Below are 26366 nucleotides of genomic sequence, written 5' to 3'. Positions count from 1 at the left end.
CAAGCTCAGGGTGCGTGTTGCTATCAAATGTGTTCAGTGTCTAGAATACTTTGCAGTTACTGCATTCGATCCTTGTTGCCTCCTGGTGATGAGTTTCTCAGTCGCTGCTCCTCTCTCTCCCTCTGTGAAAAATATATCTAACACATCTCCTCCAAATCAGACTCTGAATATGTTACTTGTTTTACTGGGGTTGCTTCACGTGGAAAAGGGATAGTAAAAAAAAAAAAATAGCTACAGCTGATTTTTCAAAAAATATTAAAGCTAAGGAAAGGGTTATTCAATTGGGCTGTCAAGTGTTTGTCTTTTTTGGTTCCTCTGAATTTTAGAAGTAAGACTTGAAATGAAATGTTTTGATATGAAGTATTTCTTGGTTCAGATTAAAATTCTGTTACGCACCTCTGAAATATTGTTCTGTTGCCTTCACTGATCTGCTTCGAGGACCACAATCTGTTGAACACTGCAGTAGCCTAATACATGTCTCACAACGTTTCACTCACATTCCTTGAAGAGCTACCCTTAGATTAAGTCCCACTGGAGAAAATTGTAAAACACGCGGACTGAAGGATTTCTGGCGTGCCTACACACCGCCTGAATATGTACATGGGAAGCTATCTTCAAGATCCTCAGGCTATTCCTAAAGGCACGTTGAGCCCATTCACTTATAATGCCCTCTCTTTCCAAATACGTGTTGCATTTACTGAATGGTTGTCATCTACAAGTGGAAAGGATGTTACTGTAAAATAAATCAACAGAGTGCATTATCTGTTTGGTTATCACATTCATGGGTTGTGCATTGCACTTGCTGAGATGATCCGTGACTGCTGTACATTAAGTATACACTGACTGTACAAAACATTAATAACACCTTCCTAATATTGAGTTGCAGCCCCTTTTGCCCTCAGAACAGTGTCAATTCGTCGGGGCATGGACTCTAACAAAGTGTCGAAACCGTTCCACAGGGACGCTGGCCCATGTTGTCTCCAACGCCTCCCACAGTCGTGTCAAGTCGGCTGGATGTCCTTTGGGTGGGGGACCATTCTTGATACACACGAGAAACTGTTGAGTGTGAAAACCCCAGCAGCGTTGCAGTTCTTGACACACACTGATTGAAGTGGTTTTAACAGGTGACATAAATAAGGGCTTTCACCTGGATTAACCTGGTATGTCTGTGTCATAGAAAGAGCAGGTGTTCCTAATGCTTTGTACACTTAGTGTACAGTACATATATTAGGACAACCCATTGGGCATCAGTTCAACGTCTAGTTTTGATTTACATTTGGCTGAGTTGTCAACTAATGTGAAATCAATGTGAATTCAACATTTCATTAGAGTTAGGTTAAAAGTTGGGTTGATGGCTTTTTGCAAATCCAATCAGTTTCCCATGTATATTCGAACTCATCACAATTTTGGTTTATAGTTGAAATGGCGTGGAAACAATGTTGATTCAACCAGTTTTTGCCCAGTGGGAAATGAATCATTGCCAGCTTCTTCACATTCTTATGTAACTAATAATACTGCTGCTTTATCAATGAGCTATTATGCATATCGTCATGATGACAAATAACCAGTACCTGAAAGTCATGAAGCTGGCGGAGGTAATATTAATGCATGTAAATACTTTTCATATGATTATTATTCATAGTTCAGACAGCACAATTATTTAAAAACTATAAGTATACCAGTAGGTTTTCACTTTGTAGCACTTCCGTTTAGGCTTTCATTCATCGGCAACATTAATAATTGCCACATTGATCCTAATAGTTCCCTTTTTTATTTCACACTGAGGTGAATTTTTATTATGAAGAGACACACATGGAGAGGAGGCAGTGTGTCGACAGAGTGGGCTGAAGCCGAGAGAGGACTCAGAGGACGAATACTGGCATAACTATAGAGAATACATGTTGATCTCCAAATAGCAGCAGTGCAAAAACCACTCTCCTTCAAACCAACACTGACACTGACATTACAGGACCAAAAGTATGTGGACACCTGCTCGTCGAACATCTCCTTTCAAAACCATGGCCATTAATATGGAGTTGGTCCCCATTTGCTTTTATAACAGCCTCAACTCCTATTGGAAGACTTTCCACTAGATGTTGGAACATTGCTGCAGGGACTTGCTTCCATTCAGCCACAAGAGCGTTAGTGAGGTTGGGCACTGATGTTGGGCGATTAGGCCTGGCTCGCAGTCGGCGTTCCAATTCATCCCAAAGGGGTTCGATGGGGTTGAGGTCAGGGCTCTGTGCAGGCCAGTCAAGTTCTTCCACACTGATCTCAACAAACCATTTCTGTATGGACCTCGCTTTGTGCACGGGGGCATTGTCATGCTGAAACAGGAAAGGGCCTTTCCTAAACTGTTGGCACAAAGTTGGAAGCACAGAATTGTCTAGAATGTCATTGTATGCTGTAGCGTTATGATTTCCCTTAACTGGAACTAGACCAAACCATAAAAAAGAGCCCCAGACCATTATTCCTCCTCCACCAAACTTTACAGTTGGCACTGTGCATTCGGGCGGGTAGCGTTCTCCTGGCATCCGCCAAACCCAAATTCATCCGTCGGACTGCCAGATGGTGAAACGGGATTCATCACTTCAGAGAACGCTTGGCATTGCGGTCTTAGGTTTGCTCGACCATGGAAACCCATTTCAAGAAGCTACCGCCGAACAGTTATTGTGCTGAAGTTGCTTCCAGATGCAGTTTGGAACTCAGTAGTGAGTGTTGCAACCAAGGACAGACGATTTTTACGTGAGTGATCCCGTTCTGTGAGCTTGTGTGGCCTACCACTTCGCGGCTGAGCCGTTGTTGCTCTTAGATGTTTCCACTTCTCAATAACAGCACTTACAGTTGGCCAGCACAGCTTTAGCAGGGCAGACATTTGACCAACTGGCTTGTTGGAAAGGTGGCATCCTATGACGATGCCACATTGAAAGTCACTGTGCTCTTCAGTAAAGCTATTCTACTGCCAGTGTTTGTCTATGGAGATGCATGTGTAACAGTGTAGGTTCTGTCCCTCTCTTCGCCCCAACCCGGGCTCGAACCAGGGACCCTTGCACACATCAACAACTGACACCCACCGAAGCAACGTTACCCATCGCACCACAAGAGCCACGGCCCTTGCAACGCAAGGGGAAACCCTACTTCAAGTCTCAGAGAGAGTGACGTCACCGATTGAAACGCTATTAGCGCGCACCACCGCTAACTAACTAGCCATTTCACATCGGTTACACTCACCCCCCCTTTGACCTCCTCCTTTTCCGCAGCAACCAATGATCCGGGTCAACAGCATCAATGTAACAGTGTAGGTTCCGTCCCTCTCTTCGCCCCAACCCGGGCTCGAACCAGGGACCCTTGCACACATCAACAACTGACACCCACCGAAGCAACGTTACCCATCGCGCCACAAGAGCCACGGCCCTTGCAACGCAAGGGGAAACCCTACTTCAAGTCTCAGAGAGAGTGACGTCACCGATTGAAACGCTATTAGCACGCACCACCGCTAACTAACTAGCCATTTCACATCGGTTACACATGGCTGTGTCCTCGATTTTATACACCTGTCAGCAACGAGTGTGGCTGAAATAGCCGAATCCACTAATTTGAAGGGGTGTCCTCATACTTTTGTATATATAATGTAGCACAACGCAAGCAATATTGTAACATCAAATATACCTTGACATCATACCTCAGAATGATGGAGATAAAGATATTTCAACAAAAATGTAAAGGTCTATAATGCATACAAACTGACTAGCTAAAATCCTTGCCAGCTAATATTAGCTAACTACAGTCACTAGCGGTTCTGGGTGGGGTGGGGGGGGTCCAGGGGGGGCCAGTGCCCCTGTGACAACAATTTTGGACCCCCTTGTGGCCCCCCTAAATGTGGAGTATGAAATCATTTTTACATAACTAATTTTTGCTATCGTTCTTTTTTTACATCTTTATTAGACAGTGGCAACGATGATGATTATGAACATGGTCTTTTGCCTGCTAATGCAGTGAAGAAAACGATATGACAACAATAACATCTAATGCAACTGGCCCTTCTAACAGTACAACTATCCCCAGCTTGGCCCCCCCAGTTGAAATGGTCTAGATCCGCCACTGGCTACAGTTTCCTCATTTCAACTCTGATTTGCAAGCTGAGTAGCTAGCTAGCATTCGTGGGCTTCATCTGCTAACCCCAAACAGCACACCTGACACTGTTTTCATACAAGTTTATTATGTGTAGGGCAAAAATGTATTAAGAATCGAACTATGGTAATAACTCATGTCAAACTACTACTATCATCATCCAAGACACAAAGGGACCAATATGACTGACCCTTGCTGACATTTTTTAACTCTAATACCTCACATGAAGCAGTACTACCCTCGCTCTTACCAAGCATACAATAGGACAGAGTAGGTGCACAGCTGACCTCAGCTAAATGTACATCTAAATGCCTTTTAAAGTGGTCAGTAAGCTAAATCAGGGTCACACAGTGATTCTTGGTAGTCTTAAACAAATCTGCTTTGAAACAAAAGTATACAACTCACACACAAGGTTATGGGCTTAAAAAAAGACATGTACCATGTCATATATAGAGTTGAAATGTATTCAATTTTGAGTTTGCATCCAAATATTACCATGGCCAAGGGTAGTAGGGGTGCTGAGGGTGCTGCAGCACCCCCTAAAAAATCTGAATAAAAAAAATATACTGAACTTGCAACCATTTCAATGATTTTACTGAGTTACAGTTCATATGAGGAAATCAGTCAATTGAAATGAATTCATTAGGCCCTAATCTATGGATTTCACATGACTGGCAATACAGATATCCATCTGTTGATCACAAATACCTTTTAAAAAAATTGCCTCACAATGGGCCTCAGGACCTTGTCACGCTATTATTGTGCATTCAAAATGCCATCGATAAAATGCAATTGCGTTCATTGTTCGTAGGTTCTGCCTGCCCATACCATTACCCCACTGCCACCATGGGGCACTCTGTTCACAACGTTGACATCATCAAACCGCTCGCCCACACAACGCCATACACTTGGTCTGCAGTTGTGAGGCCGGTTGGACGTATTGCAAACTTATTTAAAACAATGTTGGAGGCGGGTTATGGTAGAGAAATTAACATAACATTTTCTGGCAACAGCTCTAGTGGACATTCCTGCAGTCAGCATGCACTGGGCCTTTACTAGTCCTGTATTAGCAGACCGATATAACCTGTCTCAACCCCCCCCCCCCCCCAAACTACTTCCTGCAGCTATGAATATTACACTTTATATACATCACAGAAGACTGAAATATAACAAAACTGTTTGACATAGAAAAATTTGATTTTCGTTGTTTTATTTAATTTATAATCCTTATTAGTTATGAAATTATTAAATATATTAATAACATTCCACCCATGAGGCCAAAGAGTGCGCTTTTGGTCATTGAATTCAGGAAAGGGCTACTAATAGCAGTCTAACACTCTAAATCCCAGCACCTAACTCTTCGATGACATGGTACGGTTATAATATTTGAGAAGGCAAATACACTATGGGAGTTTACATTGCATGAAAAAGTTTCAGGAAATACATTTTGCATGCATCTATCACAGGGAAAATACGCTTTTTCAATGTATAGAGGCATACACACTACACCCTTTTTGCTTTAGGAGGCTGCTCAGGAAGATATGGGTGTCTGTGTGGGTGGGTGGGAAATCACAAGTCCATCCAGTTGGAAAGGACTGGTAACTAAGACAAATGTGGCATAAATTCTTCACAGGTTTTGTGATTTGAATGATACATTTCAGTTGAAATGACAAAATACACAGAATGTCAGTAGGTGTTTGATAAATACATTTCAGTCTGCTTTCAGATAAATATAGGATCATTTACCTTCTATTTTGTTTAATCAGTTGCATGTAGGCCTACAGTATTGACTGTATGCTGCATTTCAGCTTTTAGCTCCAAATGTGTACTATTCAAATAAAACCTGTATGTATAATTCACTCAAAATGGTCATGTTAAGTACATTGATTAACTTTATCACAGATCATGATACAGTATTAAAACAAAGACCAATGAACCCAAAAGAAAATATGTCTCCAAACATTTAACCAACAGGTCAAGTTGCGATTCTCACCTGATAACTTCAGGACATGCCGAACAGTCTGATAGTGGACTGATCTTTCAGTGGGTTGCTCCAGTGACCTTGCTTCGGGAATTACATCAGACGTCTGGTCCATGGGCATGGGCCTTTGACGGGGAAAATGTTAAATACACATCTAATTTAGCTTTGTAGAACCTTTAATGACAGCACAAAATTCAAATTGTTTTTTTGATGAATTAAAAACGCACCATTTACTTAAAGTCTTCAGTTGGCGATTGCAAAGAGCGAAATTTCACGATGCCACTTCGGGAACAAGTGAACCGCAAAGCAATTGTTCACCTGCCTGAGCCATACTAATGTAATGAAGAACTGTTAAATGAGCCATGTGCCGCCTACCATCTTCACCCAATATCTAACGAGGGCAAAACTTCTTCATTCCAGCATAAATAAATATAACCCAGGCCCTACGTGGATTTGAGTCCAACTCAGTTCACCATTACTTGAAGACCTAAACATTTGACGTTGGCCATATTAGTACAATCTATTCTACCAAAAGGCATTAAGACACTTTTTGATAAATCACATTAATAATCACATTAAATGATAACTTTACCAGTGCATGCTAACAAAGTAAAGAAACATTGACGAACCTAAAGGTATGTTAAATCCTGGTCGTCAGATGTGTCAGTCATGCTTAGGGAGTGGCATCATCCCTTCTGGTGTCCTCAGCTAAACCCAGGACCAGTAATAAAACACAAGCATGAGTTACAATTAGTTCATGTGGCCAATGTCCTTGGCGTAATTTGGATACACTGACATAACAAGCACTCATTGTGTCATATTTAAGCAATAAGACATGAGAACCCAGGGATTATCGTGTGACAGCACTTAGGAGGGTGTTATTCACGATAATTACCCGGTTTGAGGGTTTTATTGCTTTTTTATAAAACAGGTTGTTTGGATCCTGATTGGTTGATAGCAGGGAGTTATTCACAACAATTACATTATTTAGCAGATGCTCTTATCCAAAGCGATTTACAGGAGAAATTAGCGTAAATTGCCTTGCTCACGGGCACATCGATAGATGTTTTTACTTAGACAGCTCAGGGATTCAAACCAGCAAAATTTTTGATACTGGCCCAATGCTCTTAACTTCTAGGCTACCTGCCACCCTATCTCCGGGTAATGCCTGTTAACAATCCCGGGGTAATGCCTGTTACCAGTTCCATTTGAATTATCAATGTGCGTCAACTGTTCCACAGCCCAGCCAGACAATTCATAAACTTAATCTCCCCTGGAAAAAAGCATGTAGATATTATTTCCCCATGCTACTAGCCTAGCATTTGATTTGCAAAAGTTTGTCCTTGCTGCCTGCCTCTCCACCGTGCCATAGAGCAGGGGTTTTCAAACTTGTCTTGCCCAGGGACCCCCGCCCAGGCAAACCGGCGACCCAGAGACCCCATCGTCTGTTAGCAAAAAATATCTAATCACGTCTTGTCTTATCATCAGGTGAATGCAGGGGAGAACGACTGCCGGTTCTCATTGAATCCACAGAAGTTCAAGGCCAACCGAGCTACTGCAGGCATTCTTAACAGAAAAAAGGATCAGCCATTATACAGAATGGAAAAATTGCCATTATTGTGGTCAATATTCTTGTAATAAGAACTTTTTTCGAAAACAATCGAAGAAAATTGTGTGTAGGTTGATGAGAAAAAATAAACAATTGAATCCATTTTAGAGTAAGATAACAAAATATTGAAAAAAGTCAAGGGGTCTGAATACTTTCTGAGTGCACTGTAGGTATTCCTCTTATCTAGGTGGGTGAGGGCAGTGTGGAGAGCAATTGAGTTTGCATCATTTATGGATCTGTTGGGGGCGGTTTGCAAATTGGAGTGGGTCTAGTGTGTCTGGGATGGTGGAGTTAATCTGTGCCATAACCAGCCTCTCAGAGCACTTTATGATTACAGAAGTGAGTGCTACAGGGCGGTAGTCCTTGTGGCATGAAGTCTTAGAGTTCTTGGGGACAGGAATAATGGTGTTCATCTTAAAACATGTGGGGATTACAGATTGGGACAAGGAGAGGTTGAAAATGACCGTGAATATGCCTGCCAGCTATTCTGCGCATGCTCCGAGAATGCACCCTGGAATACCGTCGGGCCCCGCGGCCTTGCGGGTGTTGACCTGATTAAAGACCTTTCTCACGTCGGCCTCGGAGAGCGAGATCACCCAATCCACACGGTCGGTGAGGGCCCTCACACCTGGCACAATGTTGTTGTCAAAACATGCATAAAAAACATGGAGTTTGTCTGGTAAAGAGGCATCGTTGGGCAGTTGGGTCTTCCTTTGTCATCCATAATGGACTGTAGTCCCTGCCACATGTGGCGGGCGTCGGCGCCTGGGTAGTATGATTACACCTTATTCCTATATTGTCCTTTTGCTCATTTGATGACTCTGTGGAGGTTATAGCGGGACTTCTTGTACTTTTTCCTGTCCTCTGCCATGGCCTCAGAGTTGTCTACGATAGCTCTGTGTGCGGTAGCACTGTCCTTTAGTTTAGCGCCAACCTCTGTGTTAATCCAGGGCTTTTAATTGGGGAAGCAGCGAACCCTCACCGTGGGGACAACATCGCCGATACATTTTCTAATGAAGCCGGTGACAGAGTCGGTTAGTGGAGTATCAAAACATATTCAAATCAGTGCTAGCAAAGCAGTCCTGTAGCATAATCTCTGATTCTGGTGACCATTTTCAACGGAACGAGTCACGGGTACTTCCAGTTTGATTTCTGCTTGTAAACAGGAAGCAGGAGTACGGAGTCATGATCTAATTTGCCGAATGGAGGACGAGGGAAGGCCTTGTATGCTGGCTTGTGGGTAGAATAACAGTTGTAGGACTTTATCGCCCCTAGTGGCATTGGAGACGTGTTGATGGAAGTTGGGCATCCCGTGTATTAGTGATGCGGAATTAAAATCGCCGGCAACCAGAAAAGCAGCCTCTGGATGAAGAGTTTCTTGCTTGTTATAGCCTTGTACAGTTCGTTAAGTGCCAGCTTGTTATTTTTCTTGTACTGAGGTGGAATGTATACAACAGTCACAATGACAGCTGAAATCTCCCTCGGGAGGTAAAAGGGTCGGCATTTGACCATCAGGTATTCCAAGACAGGTGAACAGTGGGTCGACACTTCCACCGTGCTGGAGTTAGCACACCAGTTGGTGTTGATGTCTCCCCCCTAGATGTCCCCGACTCCACTGTCCTGTCCGTCTGGTGAATGGAAAATCCATCGAGTTGGATAGCCATGTGGGGTATCTTGTCCGAGAACCATGTTTCAGAAAAGCAAAGAAGAGACCCGTCCATCCGTCCATTTATGTTGACATTCTCATGTTCCGGGAGCCATGTTGAATTGCAGTTACCCATGACTCCCACCTAGGCTAATCAACCATCATTATAAGACAAGCTTAAAATTGCCTCAATGGTCAATTATTTTTTTTACTTATTAACCAAGCATGAAGGTGATATTACCACATACGACTGGGAAAAATCCACTTGAACACCCCTCCAATTCGTAATTACAAGTGGGAGACACGTCTATGACGCCGCGTTCATAACAACTGGCTACTCAGATCTTGGAACTCGGAAACCTCTGACTTCTGACTTCAGCGTGTTCAAGACAACTGGGAACTTGGGAAAAAACTAGCTTCGACTGGGATTTTTTTTTTGAGCAGTCATCAACGGAATTCCAGCACCTTTATCATAAGCGGTCAACTCGGAAGCTCCAACTTTACAACCGGAAGATCACTGATGTCATGATTTCACCGTCTTTTTTGGGGGGAGTTTCCAGTTGTCTTGAAACCACCATCATTCCTGAGCACCAACTTCTCCCACATGCTGACCTCAGACGTCAACTACTAAGAAAATGACCTCGATAACAGCATTTTCAGCAGTTAAATGTAACAACAAAACATTATTTACAAAAAGCAATCTATTAATATGGTTTTTGAACACTACAATTTCTTTACAAGCACGATACTGTAGCTGTACTTTTCGTTTATGGTTGACGCAGCTGGTTGGCCATTAGCCAATCAACGTTTCTCAACTAGTTCAAGCACGTAAATGCATCAAACCGGTATTTACGACTAACTACCATCTCCAGTTGGTTATGAAAGCAGCATTATTGGTGCTTTTTTGTGATAGTTGCGGGCAAAAATTATTGATTTGCTCTGGCAATTCTGACATTTTGCAGTGACTCCGGTCCAATGTGTCACGAAAAGGCACTGGTGAGGGAAAAGTATGGCTTGATTGAACCATTTTCGTCTGTAAAAGTGCGGCGATTGGCTAAAATTGTGAGCCCTCTTTTTGAAATGCAGTGATCAGACAGTAATATTGCAGTGATTTGAATGTTATTGGGCAGTTTCCATTGAAACAAGTCCTGCCTGTGTAAGTGGGAGTTCCCTCTCTTGCATGAGCATGCCAGAGATTGGGCATTCCTCTGCCCAGGCGTTGCTGACACATAGCAGATCTAAAAACAACTGGATAGTTAATTTAAGTATCAGCTATGAGCTAAACACGTTATCGCAATCTGTTAGTCGATGAGCGGCACACAACCATTGGTTTATGCATGCAATGTCTGAGCAGGGGAACACGACCTATATGGAAGAACCGTGAGCTCATGCGGGAAAGCATGCTCACATGAGAGAGAACACCCACATACAGACAGGAACATTGATTTTAAATGGTAAACAGCCATATCTTTATTTATCCACCATCTTTGGTATATACAACTCATTTGTCTTTTTTATGTTAATTCCTGATGAAGACACTCCCTGAAATATGTTGGGGGATACTGAAGAAATATTCCATTGTCCTACTAAGATTGCTGAATATCATTTACTCTTCATGTTAACACCATTGTTCATTCACCTTGGTTTGAAAGTAACGTAACGAAAGCACTTTCTAGACTTAATACACTTACTGTACCATTAAAATAGTCCTTTCAGGTCATAACCATCGAGACACATTTATAGAAATATCTGTCTGCCTTTATTGGAATGTGGGTAGGCGTTGAAATCCACAGATTTGGTACATGGTCAAATACACGAGACCCTCGACAGCAATGATGGTCTAACAGTCATTTCAATTGAACTGATAATAAATGTCCCTTTTTTGTGAAGATATTGTATGATTCAGGGATTCATGGATTATTCCAAACCAATCCACGAAGCGACCACACAACAAAACAAAAAAACTGTGGATGGTAAGACTACGTCATAGTTTGAGAGAATAAAACCAGTCAATATTACATGGATAGTTAGGGGTTCTGGCCCCCCAAAAATTATTCATATATATATATATACACACACACACAACCGTTCAAAAGTCTGGGGTCACGTAGAAATGTCCTTGTTTTTGAAAGAAAAGCTAATTTTTTGTCCATTAAAATAGCATCAAATTGGTCAGAAATACAGTGTAGACATTGTGAATGTTGTAAATGACTATCGTAGCTGAAAACGGCTGATTTTGAATGGAATATCGACATGGAAGCTGGCCTTCTAGGCAGAGTTCCTCTGTCCAGTGTCTGTGTTCTTTTGCCCATCTTAATCTTTTTATTGGCCATTCTGAGATGGCTTTTTCTTTGCAACCCCCATCCCGGAGTCGCCTCTTCACTGTTGACATTGAGACTGGTGTTTTGCGGGAACTACTTAATGAAGCTGACAGTTAGTGACTTGTGAGGCATCTGTTTCTCAAACTAGACACTCTAATGTACATGTCGTGCTGCTCAGTTTTGCACCGGGGCCTCCCACTCTTTCTATTCTGGTTAGAGCCAGTTTGCGCTGTTCTGTGAAGGGAGTAGTACACAGCGTTGTACGAGATCTTCAGTTTTTTGGCATTTCTCGCATGGAATAGCCTTCATTTCTCAGAGCAAGAATAGACTGACGAGTTTAAGAAGAAAGGTCTTTGTTTGTCGATTTTAAGCCTGTAATCGAACCCACAAATGGTGATGCTCCAGATGCTCAACTAGTCTAAAGATGGCCAGTTTTATTGCTTCTTTAATCAGCACAACAGTTTTCAGCTGTGCTAACATTACATTTACATTACATTTTAGTCATTCAGCAGACGCTCTTATCCAGAGCGACTTACAGTAGTGAATGCATACATTTCATTTCATGCATTTTTTTTAATATATTTTTTGTACTGGCCCCCAGTGGGAATCGAACCCACAACCCTGGCGTTGCACACACCATGCTGGCGTTGCAAACACCATGCTCTACCGAACTGAGCCACAGGGAAGACTGTTGCAAAGGGCTTTTCTAAATGATCAATTAGCCTTTTAAAATGATAAACTTGGATTAGCTAACACAACATGCCATTGGGACACAGGAGTGATGGATGCTAATAATGGACCTCTGTACGCCTATGTAGATATTCCATTCAAAATCAGACATTTCCAGCTACAATAGTCATTTACAACATTAACAATGTCTACACTGTATTTCTGATCAATTTGATATCATTTTAATGGACAAACAAAATAGCTTGTTTCAAAACAAGAACATTTAAGTGACCCCAAACTTTTGAATGGTAGTGTGTAATATATATATAGATATATAAAAACTCAATAATATGAAATATAAACAAGCTCTACCCTTGAACACTCAGAAGTGCATCTGAAAAAAAGAGCTATTGACTAAATATAATCCAACTGTACTTAATTGCTGTATGTGTAGATACCATAATAATAACAACATACGTCGGGCACATACTTAATCATACATGAGTCGACTTTATTATCTTGCACATTATTTTGTGTCCACACAATTGCTCTGAAAATGCACTTGGCTTTAAGACACCATTTCCTTCTCTTTTACATAGATATTCACCCCCGTTTGTCAGCCTGATAGTTTGGTCTGCAGTTGATAAATGACTCATTCTCCATAGGAATAGAATCTAGTCATTCTCTTCCTGTATTTTGTCTTTAACCGTAGCCATGGAAATAGGCTGGATTAAGCAGCGACTGTTGTGCAGTAATGCCACTCTGCCTCTGTCCGTCCACTCCATTCTGCTCCAACTGCAAGCTCCAGTGATAACCGAGGGAAGTCCTTTTTAAGACATGACCCCGAAGACAGGGTTATGGCGGCAGATGCTCGGTCCGATCTCCTCATAGTCTTTTTTGGTGTGGCACACTTGGTAAAACTCCGGCTGAGGAAAGAGTAGATATGACCGTTATTATTTGTTGGTGTACACTTTTCCTTTCAAGTTTCCTATTTTATATTCTAACCAAGGCAAACAAAGCCTTCAACTGTCTGTCTTTAGCTTTTACATCAGTAGAATATATATACACATCTCTGATAGTAACATGAGTTAACAGACAAAGATCCCTCTAAGTTTTAGAACTCACAGTTGATGCCAACATAGACCCGCCGAACCAAACAGCATATCTCTGCATGTGGTGAGTGATGACTTGCACGTCGATGGGTTTGGGCTGACAAGAAAACATGAAACATGTCATCATTGAGCCAATAACACCAATGATTATGCTGGAAACATTTTAGGAGCCACAACACCCATAAAGCTGTAGCATCCCTATAGAGTACATCAGCTGACTAGGTCAAATGTAAATCGGTTCTCACCTTCAACTTGCCACCGCTCAGTTCCTCACTGAGTTTCAGTCTGCCGTCCACTGTCCTTTTCAGGTCCCTCTGCAGACGACGGCCAAAATCTCTGAACATAGTGGAGCCTCCAGAGAGCACGATGTTCTGCATAGCAACAGACAAGGTAAATAGACACTTGGAACCTCAACATACTCCTGAATAGATCATTAAGAAAGTAGAACACATTTCATCGTCATACTTAATCTCCTAACTTCTGGATGGAGACAAGTCTCAGTATCTGGCATACGTTTATGTTTCAGTAAATCATGATGCTTTTCTATTGTCAAACACAATGTTCTTGTCGCCAGTCATGTGAATGAAATAAAACAAACTTGAACTCCACAGACGTACCTTATAGAGGGGACGTCTGACGTCAATAGGGCAGTTCTGAATGACCTCATCAACAACCTCTGAGATGGGCTGGGTGAAGTCAGGGTTGGCAAACTGGGGGAGGAGAAAAGCACAACAAATACAGTACAACCAATGTTATGATACAATTAGAGCTGAGTGATTAACAGAAATGTCAGTTCAATTATTTGAATTCCACTTAGTTCAGTTTTTTTCTGTGAGCTCAATGCCGCACATCTCAGTTTCTCTAGAGATAAAAACAGATCCAGCCTGAACTGTGCAATGTAGTAGGGAGTTGTAGCTTCCAACAGGCCAATATTCTACATAGTTTAGTGCATAAAAACATGGTAATTAGCTACAATGACCATAATCCATTGTGCCTCTACTTGTCCAGTCTGTTTCTTTTATGCCTGCTACTGAGCAGAGAAGAAAGAGTGGTCGTGAGGTGATATAGAGAGCAGATGTTACTTTGCGGGGTACATCATATGACACCTGCCTGTCAAACATCTCAATCCAAAATCATAGGCATTAATATGGAGTTGGTCCCCCCCCCTTTGCTGCTATAACAGTCTCCACTCTTCTGGGAAGGCTTTCCACTAGATGTTGGAATATTGCTGCAGGGTCTTGCTTCCATTCAGCCACAAGAGCATTAGTGAGGTCGGCACTGATGTTGGGTGATTAGGCCTGGCTCGTAGTCAGCGTTCCAATTCATCGAAAAGGTGTTCAATGGGGTTGAGGTCAGGGCTCTGTGCAGGCCAGTCAAGTTCTTCCACGCTTTGTGCACGGGGCTATTGTCATGCTGAAACAGGAAAGGGCCTTCCCCAAACTGTTGCCACAAAGTTGGAAGCACAGAATCGTCTAGAATGTCTTTGTATGCTGTAGTGTTACGATTTCCCTTCACTGGAACTATGGGGCCTAGCCCGAACCATGAAAAACAACCCCAGACCTTTGCATTCAGGCAGATAGCGTTCTCCTGGCATCCGCCAAACACAGATTCAGACTGTCAGATGGTGAAGCGTGATTCATCACTACAGAGAAATTTCCACTGCTCCAGAGTCCAATGGTGGCGAGCTATACACTACTCCAGCTGACGCTTGGCATTGCGCATGGTGATCTTAGGCTTGTGTGCGGTTGCTGGGCCATCAAAACCCATTTCATGAAGCTCCTGAAAAAAAAACAGTTATTGTGCTGACGTTGCTTCCAGATGCAGTTGGGAACGCGATAGTGAGTGTTGAAACCGAGGACAGATGATTTTTACGAGCTATGAGCTTCAGCACTTGGCGGTCCCGTTCTGTGAGCTTGTGTGGCCTACCACTTCGCGGCTGAGCCGTTGTTGCTCTTAGATGTTTCCACTTCTCAATAACAGCACTTACAGTTGACCGGCACAGCTCTAGCAGGGGGGCAAAAATTTGACAACCTGACTAGTTGGAAAGGTGGCATCCTATGAGGGTGCCACGTTGAAAGTCCCTGAGCTCTGCAGTAAGACCATTCTACTGCCAATGTTTGTCTATGGAGATTGCATGGCTGTGTGCTCAATTTTATACAAGTCAGCAACGGGTGTGGCTGAAATAGCCAAATCCACTAATTTGAAGGGGTGTCCACATACATACATACATACATACATACATACATACATACATACATACATACATACATACATACATACATACATACATACATACATACATACATTATATACACACACACACACACAAAGATATCTCTACCTGAATATACATGATCTAAGTGTTTGACAGTTGGTATTCAGCAGTCATAAAAGTATGCCTTATTTACTTTGAAGAACTACAAAATTGTGATTTTGTCAGACAGCATAGGCAGCAGCTCTAAAGAGATGATGACTTGGAATGAAATAACAAAGTCATCAAATAAAACAAATGTAATATACAGAACTGAAATATTTTATTAATGTAAAGTGACTAAATAAATGGTTATAAGTGATAAGCAGTAATGGCCAGTCACTACCATCATGAGACTTGTATTGTTTTATTCTGTGTTGTTACAGTATTCAACCCACTTAATGCACAATGCATTTCATGTTTCAAAAAAAAATATTGAAACCGAAATCTGTGATTTTGGTTAGATTATTAAAACATAAAGCAGTAATCGCTCAGCACTAGATACAATACATTACATAACACAAGCACAACAATATATATTGAAAATAAATGGGATCATACCTCTGGGTGGAAGAAGATCTCAGGGCCGAGGAAGCGCTCGTAGCCCACGTCGATGGTAAACTCCTTCTTGCTGATGGAGTTGATGCCCGTGTACTGCTTGATCCACTTAGAGCCATCCGTATCGTACTTGTTGAACTCTTTCACCAGGTCAGGGCAGACATAACTGAACCTTTCCTGGAACACAATATGGAATCATTATCAATTGTAAGTCATAACCAAGCGTACATAAGACACTGGGTAGATGCCAAAGAGTTAACAAGGAGTCATGATCTGTGACTGTACATCTCTAGTCAATGGTGCAGCAATACTGACCTCTGCTGTTGAACCTGAGAAATGCTCACAAATATTACATGTAATAATTCCTTTGGTTTGTGCAGGGAACAAAAAAAATTATAAATGTGCTGGTACCTTGATGGCTTTGGCTGTTTCCAATGACTGCTCTGGTGGGATGCCCACCTCCCGCTCTCTCAGCAGCTGCTGGGTGAAGTAGGTGATGTCTCGACCAGCGATAGGGATGTGCTTTATACAGCTACCGATGACGTAGCCTTCCGCCTGGAAGAAAACAAACACCAATTGACAACACAATCTATTATCGCTCATACAGGAATGTAATGTTACCATGTATGTGTTAGCAATAGTATATAGGTAGAATACAGCCGAGTAGTGTTCAGTAGGGCACACTGTTCCAAACTTTTGCAGCAGATTAAGAAAATGTGTTCTTGTTGGACAAGTTCAGGAAGTACCTCCCCGTTTCACTTTGTTTCAAAACGTTTGCTACCTACTAAACATGACCCAGTTCTAGTAAGGACTATATGGAATGTTGATCGAACGAATGTACCCACCACTGGGATGACGTGGGTGACCCCATCACCGCTGTCAATCACCGTCCCCGTCAGGGTCCTCTCACCCAATTGTCTGGAGGTCCATGAGGCTGCCAGCGCCAGGACCGCCTGAGGAGGAAAACACAGACCTTGCCACTTTCCACTAATGATGACAAACCGTATTCGCAAAGAGTCTCAGATCAGGAGTGCTAATCTAGGATCAGTTTAGACTTTTAGATCCCAATCAATACAATTATATATAATCAGGGGAGATCTGAACCTAGATCAGCACTCCCACTCCTTTTTTGAAAAGGGACCCAGAATTAAGATCCACCCAGAGGTTTCACGGACACTCTCATTTCCTCTGTGAAGTGTGTTGAGAGTTGTGATAATGCACTCAAAATCAAGTTTGACTTGACCCTTGAACATGAAGAGGTGCAGGGAAGAGATTACATAGAACCAACCAAGAACGTAGAGAGGATTTACCTGTACAGCGATGTAAAGACCTGGAACGTTGAAGGACTCAAACATAATCTCTGCTGTGTACTCTCGGTTTTCAGGGGTATTCAGAGGAGGCTCTGTCTGTGGAAAAGAAAAGCACAAATCCCATAGGTCCCTGCTACTAGGTAGCATACTTTCCACACTAACGTGCATGTTATGAACGTACCAAGAGGAAGTAGTGGTCCTCGGGCTCTGCCCGCAGATACTTGAAGATGACCTGTTCCATGAACCTCTCCATGAGATCCCAGTCATCCACGATCCCATGACGAATGGGCCACTGTTACAAGGGGAACAACCACACACACACACACACACACATTTTTTCCATTAGGCTATTCAGTTCTAACAGGTATTCAGCATGACTTTACATTTAAACTTTAAAGGGGCAATAACAAAGCGAACTCCCCGACATTGTTGTTTCGGGGGAAAAAACGGACTAATGGGGCTGAAGAAATTGAACACCTCTAAAATGCATAGAGAGAGATATGGTTGCAAAGACTGACCATCTAACATCGTAGTTTTCACCATGTTTTGATTACAAACATTGGAGTAAAACAATATTATATTTTCGGTTCTGATGGGATATGCCAGTTGAGCCCAAAAATATGCCATCAGTCCAAAAACGTATGTAGCAACTGCAGACTTCTCCTTTAAGTAGACCTCCATCACTGGAAAATGCAATGTACCTTTGTTGCATAATTTGGTTTGTCTATTGCCTCGTCACCGATGTAAAAGTCCAGATCGTCCACCCCCTTCGTCATCCTGCGCTGGGCTTGGTCTCCAACCTTGGCCGACTCTTTGATGGCAATACCTGAAGTTTAGGAAGATTCGACGCAATTAAATCCTTAGTACCAGCCTACATATGGTTAGGACATTGTTGATTGAAACATCATGACTTGAGGCTGCTGATAGTCAACGTTACACAGGTGAGCTGATTAAATCAAGCACAGGGAACGCAAACTGCTGATGCTAAACATAAGAGGAAACTCAATGAGCGGCAGGCCTATTACTTCGATTTGTCTTGTAAAGTCAGTAAACAAAGAGCCACCATTTTTATTAAAGAGATACTGAACGCATTGACTCTGCACGGGTTTTTCGGTTGCTCATTATGAAAAACAAGATTTCAGTCATGGGGGTGTGGTTCGATGTGGCGGTTACTGATGTTTGTCCCCCATGAGACACCGTAGGAATAAAGCCAGTATCACTTTCTCAAAATAGTCAGAATGAATTCAATTAAATTCAAATCAATTCAAAGCGCTTTATTGGCATGGGAAACATATGTTTACATTGCCAAAGCAAGTGAACTTAGATAAACAATTAAAAATGACCAGTGAACATTACACTCACAAAGGTATGAAAGGAATATAGACATTTCAAATGTCATAATATGGCTATGTACAGTGTTATAACGATGTGCAAATAATTAAAGAACAGAAGGGAAAATAAATAAACAAATATGGGTTGTATTTACAATGGTGTTTGTTCTTCAGTGGTTGCCCTTTTCTTGTGGCAACAGGTCACATGTTGCTGCTGTGATGGCACACTGTGGTATTTCACCCAATATACATGGGAGTTTATCAAAACTGAATTTGTTTTCTAATATGGTCATACATTTGGCAGGAGGTTAGGAAGTGCAGCTCAGTTTCCATCTAATTTTGTGGGCAGCGTGCACATAGCCTGGCTTCTCTTGGGAGCCAGGTCTGCCTACAGCGTGCTCACTCAATAGCAAGGCTATGCTCACTGAGTCTCTACATAGTCAAAGCTTTCCTTAAATTTTGGGTGAGTCACAGTGGTCAGGTATTCTGCCACTGTGTACTCCCTGTTTAGGGCCAAATAGCATTCCAGTTTGCTCAGTTCTTTTTGTAATTTCCTTCCAATGTATCAAGTAATTATCGTTTTGTTTCATGATTCGGTTGAGTCCAATTGTGTTGCTGTCCTGGGGCTCTGTAGGGTGTGTTTGTGAACAGAGCCCCAGGACCAGCTTGCTTAGGGGACTCTTCTTTAGGTTAATCTCTCTGTAAGTGACAGCGTTGTTATGGAAGGTTTGGGAATCCCTTCCTTTTAGGTGGTTGTAGAATAGCTATTTTCTGGATTTTGATAATTAGCGGGAATCTAATGCTACATCCCAAATAACCCCCTTCCATAGTCCCTACATTAGCGCATTCACGAGTGCCTCCGCCACATACACAAGTGTCTCAAAACTGAGGGAGTGAAAATTAGCGGGTGTAGGGGCTTACTTAGACCCTCTGATAGCCATTTTGACCAAGCCAGCAAGGCTGCATGCTCCAGAGCGAAGTGGTATCCCACACGCAGCGATATGCTTGGAGTTTGCGCAATTTCATACAAAAGAATGGAGAGGCGTGCCTAATTACATGCAGCATGCATCGTTTTCATCCGATTTAAAACTTGACATGTAAAAAATGGAATACCTCCCAAATTAAATTAGGTTTATATCTTGTAAATCGGCGGCGGGGGATTTGTTATTTGGAATTTCATGTTCGTTTTATTATTTGAATGTGGAACATGAATTGCATCATTCAAGTCACGAGTGTGTCCTAAAGTTGATGGGTTCATTGATCCCCTTGCCACTCTGAAAGTCTCCCTTGTTGTTGTCAGCAACAAATGACAACGGAACGCCTTCTGGGCGAGTTGGTAGGGGCGAGGGAGTGGTTTGTAATTCACCGTAAAATAACTCAAGAAATCAGTAATTTTGACGTTTTTGCCGAGGAGCTTTTAGTCGCACAGTTTTACATCTAGCTAAGGTGTTTGGTGCAGTATTTCTCAAGTAAAACATTTTTGTGACGTGTTGTTTTATGTAAACAAAGTCCGATCCTCTGTGCTGCTGGGCAAGTCTGTCTCGCTGTCTGTACTCTGCCATACGACTGGATATCTATCCCGTGGTAATGGGAATTGTTGAAATCAAAACCAAACCCTTAAGTCATGACGAACTCTTGAACACAAATCTCACAAAACTCTGTTTTGGACGATACTGACCGTATGACCAAATTTAACCTACTTGTGCTTTTTAGTCAATTTTATCACTGGAATAAATGTTTGACTAATATCAATGTCACATATGCCATTTTTCAACAAGATAAGTTATTTTAGGTTTTTAATTATTTTCATAAATGAGGTAAGTTTTATCCAACAACTGAGTGCGAACCCATTACACCCCTTTGTTTTGTCTGAATTTACGTGTTTTACGCACCAGCTAAGCTTCTGGGAGAGAGCGATCATTCTCTTTTGATTTGAAAATACATTCGATACAGAACCTTCTAATCTGCAGGTTTTACATGGTTTGAGTTACGGCTTGCCTGGTGACCATCACAAGACGGTAAATAAATTACACCAATAACAGCTATTTTTTCCATCCCTACTCAGACTACTCCCAAACAGTCCTAGCAAAATTATTGCTTGAGAATTATAATATTTTGCTTAAAAGCCATTTCTGTTTCTTTTTAACAATTTTTATGGAAAACTATTACAGTAAGGTACTTAAATTGTACCCAGAAATGATTTGATGTTGATATAAAAACAGCTGCATTAGGCCTTTAACTAACTGCATATAACTAACTGCATAATGTGACTTCATTGACAAAGTTGAGAGATTTACCAAGAGCACTTTGGTTTCCCAGGCCCACACGTACGTAAAATGTATCCACGCATGACTAAGTCGATTTTGATAAAAGTGTCTGCTAAATGGCATATATATTATTATACTGTCGGACGATGAACATTGCTCCTTCAACTACTTCCTTGCATCCTCTAAATGTTTAGGCCTACTTGTCATCCGTCCAGGCTTCTAAAAGTGCACGTCATCTATCTACTGGCTACTTCAAGTCCATAGGCAGGTGGCCTTGGCAAGCTTGTCCGTTATTCTAGTCAGCAGGGGCACAAGAGGACTTCTGCTATGGAGCCATATCACTGAATATAGGCTGAACTAGCTTCCTTTCAAGCTGTGTCTGTACAGCTTTCAAGTACTGAAAACAAGTGAATAGGCAAAGATTATTGAAAATAGCCAAAAATGGTTTGGATTTGTCACTGAATAACTAGTCTATGGTCCTCTAACAAGATAGCATTGCCATTTAGCGTCCACTGGATGACTCAATGCTAGAGGAAGGCGGCCAACTTCAAACTTTGTGGTTTTACATTTGTTGAATTAGGCGTGCTCGCCTACTTCTTTTGAGCACTCCAATCAGATAAGAAAAACAGGAAGGACCAATACCAAAATGCTTTCAGCAGATTCATTTAACTAATGACCATACAGTATGTCCGCCTTACGAGTTAGCCAAATAATGGACTAAAGGAGCCGAATGTTACACCTAATAGACCAAGGATTTTCTATTTAAAGGGTAACTTGGCTCTGGAAGCCAAAACAGACAAATACTCCATCTAAACGTGAATCGGTTCTCAATTGCGGTACGGTTCGAAAAACATAAAGCCCTCTACTTTTATATCACATCAAAATAATTTCACAAATGCAAGGTGCACACTCACTGTACACTCTTTTAAACACAGTTGCAGCAGACAGTAATTTTCAGTGACAACACATTTGTGGCATCCATCTTCCGTTGAGAACAGAATAAAACTTTGTCGATCCAGGATGGACATTTTTCTTTGGCATCACCTTCCATTAAAATAATCACATACAGTTGAAGTCGGAAGTTTACATACACTTAGGTTGGAGTCATTAAAACTGGTTTTTCAACCACTCCACAAATGTCTTGTTAACAAACTATAGTTTTGGCAAGTCGATTAGGTCATCTACTTTGTGCATGACACAAGTCATGTTCCAACAATTGTTAACAGACAGATAATTTCACTGTATAACAATTCCAGTGGTTTACAAGTTTACATACACTAAGTTGACTGTGCCTTTAAACAGCTTGGAAAATTCCAGAAAATTATGTCATGGCTTTAGAAGCCATGACAATTGACATCATTTCAGTCTATTGGAGGTGTACCTGTGGATGTATTTCAAGGCCTACCTTCAAACTCGGTGCCTCTTTGCTTGACATCATGGGAAAATCTGCCAAGACCTCAGATATAAAATTGTAGACCTCCACAAGTCTGCTTCATCCTTTGGAGCAATTTCCAAATGCCTGAAGGTACCACGTTCATCTGTACAAACAATAGTATGCAAGTATAAACACCATGGGACCACGCAGCCATCATACTGCTCAGGAAGGAGACGCATTCTGTCTCCTAGAGATGAACGTACTTTGGTGCGAAAAGTGCAAATCAATCCCAGAACAACAGCAAAGGACCTTGTGAAGATGCTGGAGGAAACAGGTACAAAGGTATCTATATCCACAGTAAAACGAGTCCTATATCGACATAACCTGAAAGGCCGCTCAGCAAGGAAGAAGCCTCTGCTCCAAAATCGCCATTAAAAAAAGCCAGACCACGGTTTGCAACTGCACATGGGGACAAAGATCACACTTTTTGGAGAAATGTCCTCTGGTCTGATGAAACAAAAATAGAACTGTTTGGCCATAATGACCATCGTTAGGTTTGGAGGAAAAAGGGGGAGGCTTGCAAGCCAAAAAAACACCATCCCAACCGTGAAGCACAGAGGTGGCAGCATCATGTTGTAGGGGTGCTTTGCTGCAGGAGGGACTGGTGCACTTCACAAAATAGATGGCATCATTAGGCAGGAAAATTATGTGGATATATTGAAGAAACATCTCAAGACATCAGTCAGGAAGTTAAAGCTTGGTCACAAATGGGTCTTCCAAATGGACAATGACCCCAAGCATACTTCCAAAGTTGTGGCAAAATGGCTTAAGGACAACAAAGTCAAGGTGTTGGAGTGGCCATCACAAAGCCCTGACCTCAATCCTATAGACAATATGTGGGCAGAACTGAAAAAGCAAGGAGGCCTACAAACCTGGCTCAGTTACACCAGCTCTGTCAGGAGGAATGGGCTAAAATTCACCCAACTTATTGTGGGAAGCTTGTGGAAAGCTACCCGAAACCTTTGACCCAAGTTAAACAATTTAAAGGCAATGCTATCAAATACTAATTGAGTGTATGTAAACTTCTGACACACTGGGAATGTGATGAAAGAAATAAAATCTGAAATAAATCACTCTACTATTATTCTGACATTTCACATTCTTAAAATAAAGTGGTGATCCTAACTGACCTAAGACAGGGAATTTTTACTAGGATTAAATGTCAGGAATTGTGAAAAACAGTTTAAATGTATTTGGCTAAGGTGCATGTAAACTTCCGACTTCAACTGTACATTCTCACATCATACACATTTAATCGAGTCAGTCCATCATGTTGCATACACTAACATAGAGGACATTAATTGATTCACTCACAAATGACCACTGTCTAAACGGCACTAGATAGATAAGTACATAAACCGATACAATTTACTTTGCATTTAGTAGTCCAACAGCACAAGGAACGAATGAATGTTTGAACACGTTCTTCTTGGCCAAGGGCATTTTGAAGTGCCGGACAGAGGGAATCCTCTCGAACTGAGGGTGTAGAGGGTGGGAGGGGGTCGCCAACAAAAGCCAGTGCCTTCTTTTTGGTTGCCTTATAGAACAGAATGCTCAAATGTGCCTGTGGTCGACCAATGACTTTGCTGGCTGTGTTGACTATTGTGGTTTGTTTGCTTTTTCTCCTCACTCTCAGATTCCCCTACCAGACTCATATTGAACGTAAGGATGCAGGTGTTTGGAGACCATTTAGCACTTGTTCTGTCCGTTTTCCATAAACAACCGCTGTAACATGGACATATGGCCGTGTGGGAACGCTAACCCTATTTTTTTTTATTTATTATTATTTCTCGCTGATATGAAAGACAAGGTCCTTATGCTTCCAAAATCATACTGCAAGCGATGCGTGTTAATGTTCAGACCGAGCATCGCGGCTCTTAACAAATCTCCTCAGTACAGTCCAATGACTCATGTGTACGTAATGGAAAGGAACTCATGATCAAGGGCCACATATGAATGAACATGGTACATTATCATTAGAAGATGACAGCGTTTCCCCAAACTCGGTCCTTGGGACCACAGGGGGTGGTTTTTGCCCTAACACTACACAGGTGATTCCAATGATCAAAGCTTGATGATTAGTTGATTATTTTAATCAGCTGTTTAGTGCTAGGGCAAAAAACAAAATGTGCACCGAGTTTGGGGAACCGCTGATGTATGATACAGAAATACTTACATGAAGGAACAATAAACTGTGGCTCTGTGTTTCCAGCATATCCAATCTTTGTGTACCTACAACAAAAGCATTGCATGAGAAAGTTCAGTGGGTTATATAGATTCTAATGATGCATGATCTAAAGCAGTGGTTCACAACCTGGGGGTACTTGGCCATCCACAGGGGGGGTACTTGAGAAGCCTCGTGAGACCATAGGCCTACTGGTAAAATGCACACAAGGGGTACTCAGTCCGAGCAGTGAAAATTCAGTTGGTGGTACAGTAACCGAAAAAGGTTAGAAACCACTCATCTAAAAGGTGGCATGACTGTCTGTGGACTAGGCCAGTTATACGCTTCCATAAATTGAAACAGTTACGTAGACTCCTGTAACAGGTTAAAGTCAATGCATACTACGAATGTAACGCCTAACGAGTGGGGAACCCTGATGGAAATTAGCTACTAGCGAGCTATCTTCTAATGCCTAAAATGGTTAACTAGCTATCTTGCAGGGTGGATTAAACGAAATTAAGCAAATTAAGGTTGTTGCTGACTAGCTAGCTATCTTGATTGGTTTACCTTGCACGCCCAACATTTCTGCCCTGTCTGGGTGCATCTAGCTAAAGCCAATGAATCAGTTAGCTAGTTATTAGCATTAACACTTGGTACGTACCCTGTGCCACAGTCAACTACACAAGCCGGTAGACGTCCAGCCATGTTTCCTTAAATATCTACCGCAGACTGCAATAGTGAATTGCTGCTTTATTCCAATGGGTCTTATAAAAAGGAAAGTCGTTTGTTTTGGGTAGAGGGATAACCATTTATTTAGCTAGCTAGTTTAGAGGCGGAACCCTGAACCCGCAGAGTGAAGTTACTTCCGCAATCACCTGATGCGGAAGTTGAAAGCGGCTGACGCGACGCTGATCATAACGTTTGTTAAAGCATTTCTAATATCGCACCTTATCAGAAGGGGAGGTGAATGTACACTTTCTAATTGAAATGTAAACATATTAAACAATTATTCTCTATAATGTACCGGTAGTTTGTATAGTAGCAGCAGAATAACTGTGTTCAGTCAATTCACGGACAGGATTCTGTGACGACTGATATGAGTGCAGTAGACTATCTGAATATAATATCTTCTTTGAACATTGCATGATGCATTGTATCAATGCGTTAGGTTGACATTTTGGGTGAACATGAAAACCAAGATCTGTTCTCTCTATCCTAGAAGTAAACTGCATTAGTGATCAGTTTCACCCAAGTGATCAGTTTCACCCATCTCAAAAGTTTCCATCATTTTCAGAGACCGAGTTAAAATCAGTTTGAAGTTGGATATTCGACAATAGCTTTGAAACCACTTGAGCCACAGATTCCAAATAAGTGTCATGATGTTGGAAAAATTGTGACCGTGACATGTGGGTACGTTCCTTTGAATTTCATCAAGTTGACATTCAGTGATCCATGCCCAGTGGGAACCTAGGCTTCTTCCGTCCGTTTTATGGTTCCGCAGCAAAACAATGGGCGTGGATGGTACTACCCACATCAGATATAGGCCTCCCTCCCCAGACAAGCTGGAGATACCTCTCCCCAC

General features: G+C 41.9%; 1 protein-coding gene across 1 annotated transcript; it reads right to left on the bottom strand.

Annotated features, from left to right (window-relative positions):
• Positions 1-12846: 12846 nt before the first annotated feature.
• On the bottom strand, positions 12847-25660 carry LOC115196065 (actin-related protein 3-like). Its single transcript, XM_029756578.1, has 12 exons — positions 25446-25660; positions 24797-24852; positions 18289-18413; positions 17769-17879; positions 17588-17683; positions 17123-17230; positions 16689-16832; positions 16281-16454; positions 14086-14178; positions 13714-13839; positions 13482-13565; positions 12847-13282 (listed from the first exon to the last, which is right to left on the bottom strand). The coding sequence occupies exons 1-12, from the start codon at positions 25487-25489 to the stop codon at positions 13187-13189; spliced, it is 1257 nt and encodes a 418-aa protein (XP_029612438.1). The 5' UTR covers positions 25490-25660; the 3' UTR covers positions 12847-13186.
• Positions 25661-26366: the final 706 nt, after the last annotated feature.

This window comes from Salmo trutta, chromosome 6 (genome assembly GCF_901001165.1).
Source record: "Salmo trutta chromosome 6, fSalTru1.1, whole genome shotgun sequence".
Taxonomy (NCBI): domain Eukaryota; kingdom Metazoa; phylum Chordata; class Actinopteri; order Salmoniformes; family Salmonidae; genus Salmo; species Salmo trutta.
The sequence above is the reverse complement of the archived record's forward strand: the minus strand, read 5'-3'. Positions and strand labels throughout refer to the sequence as shown.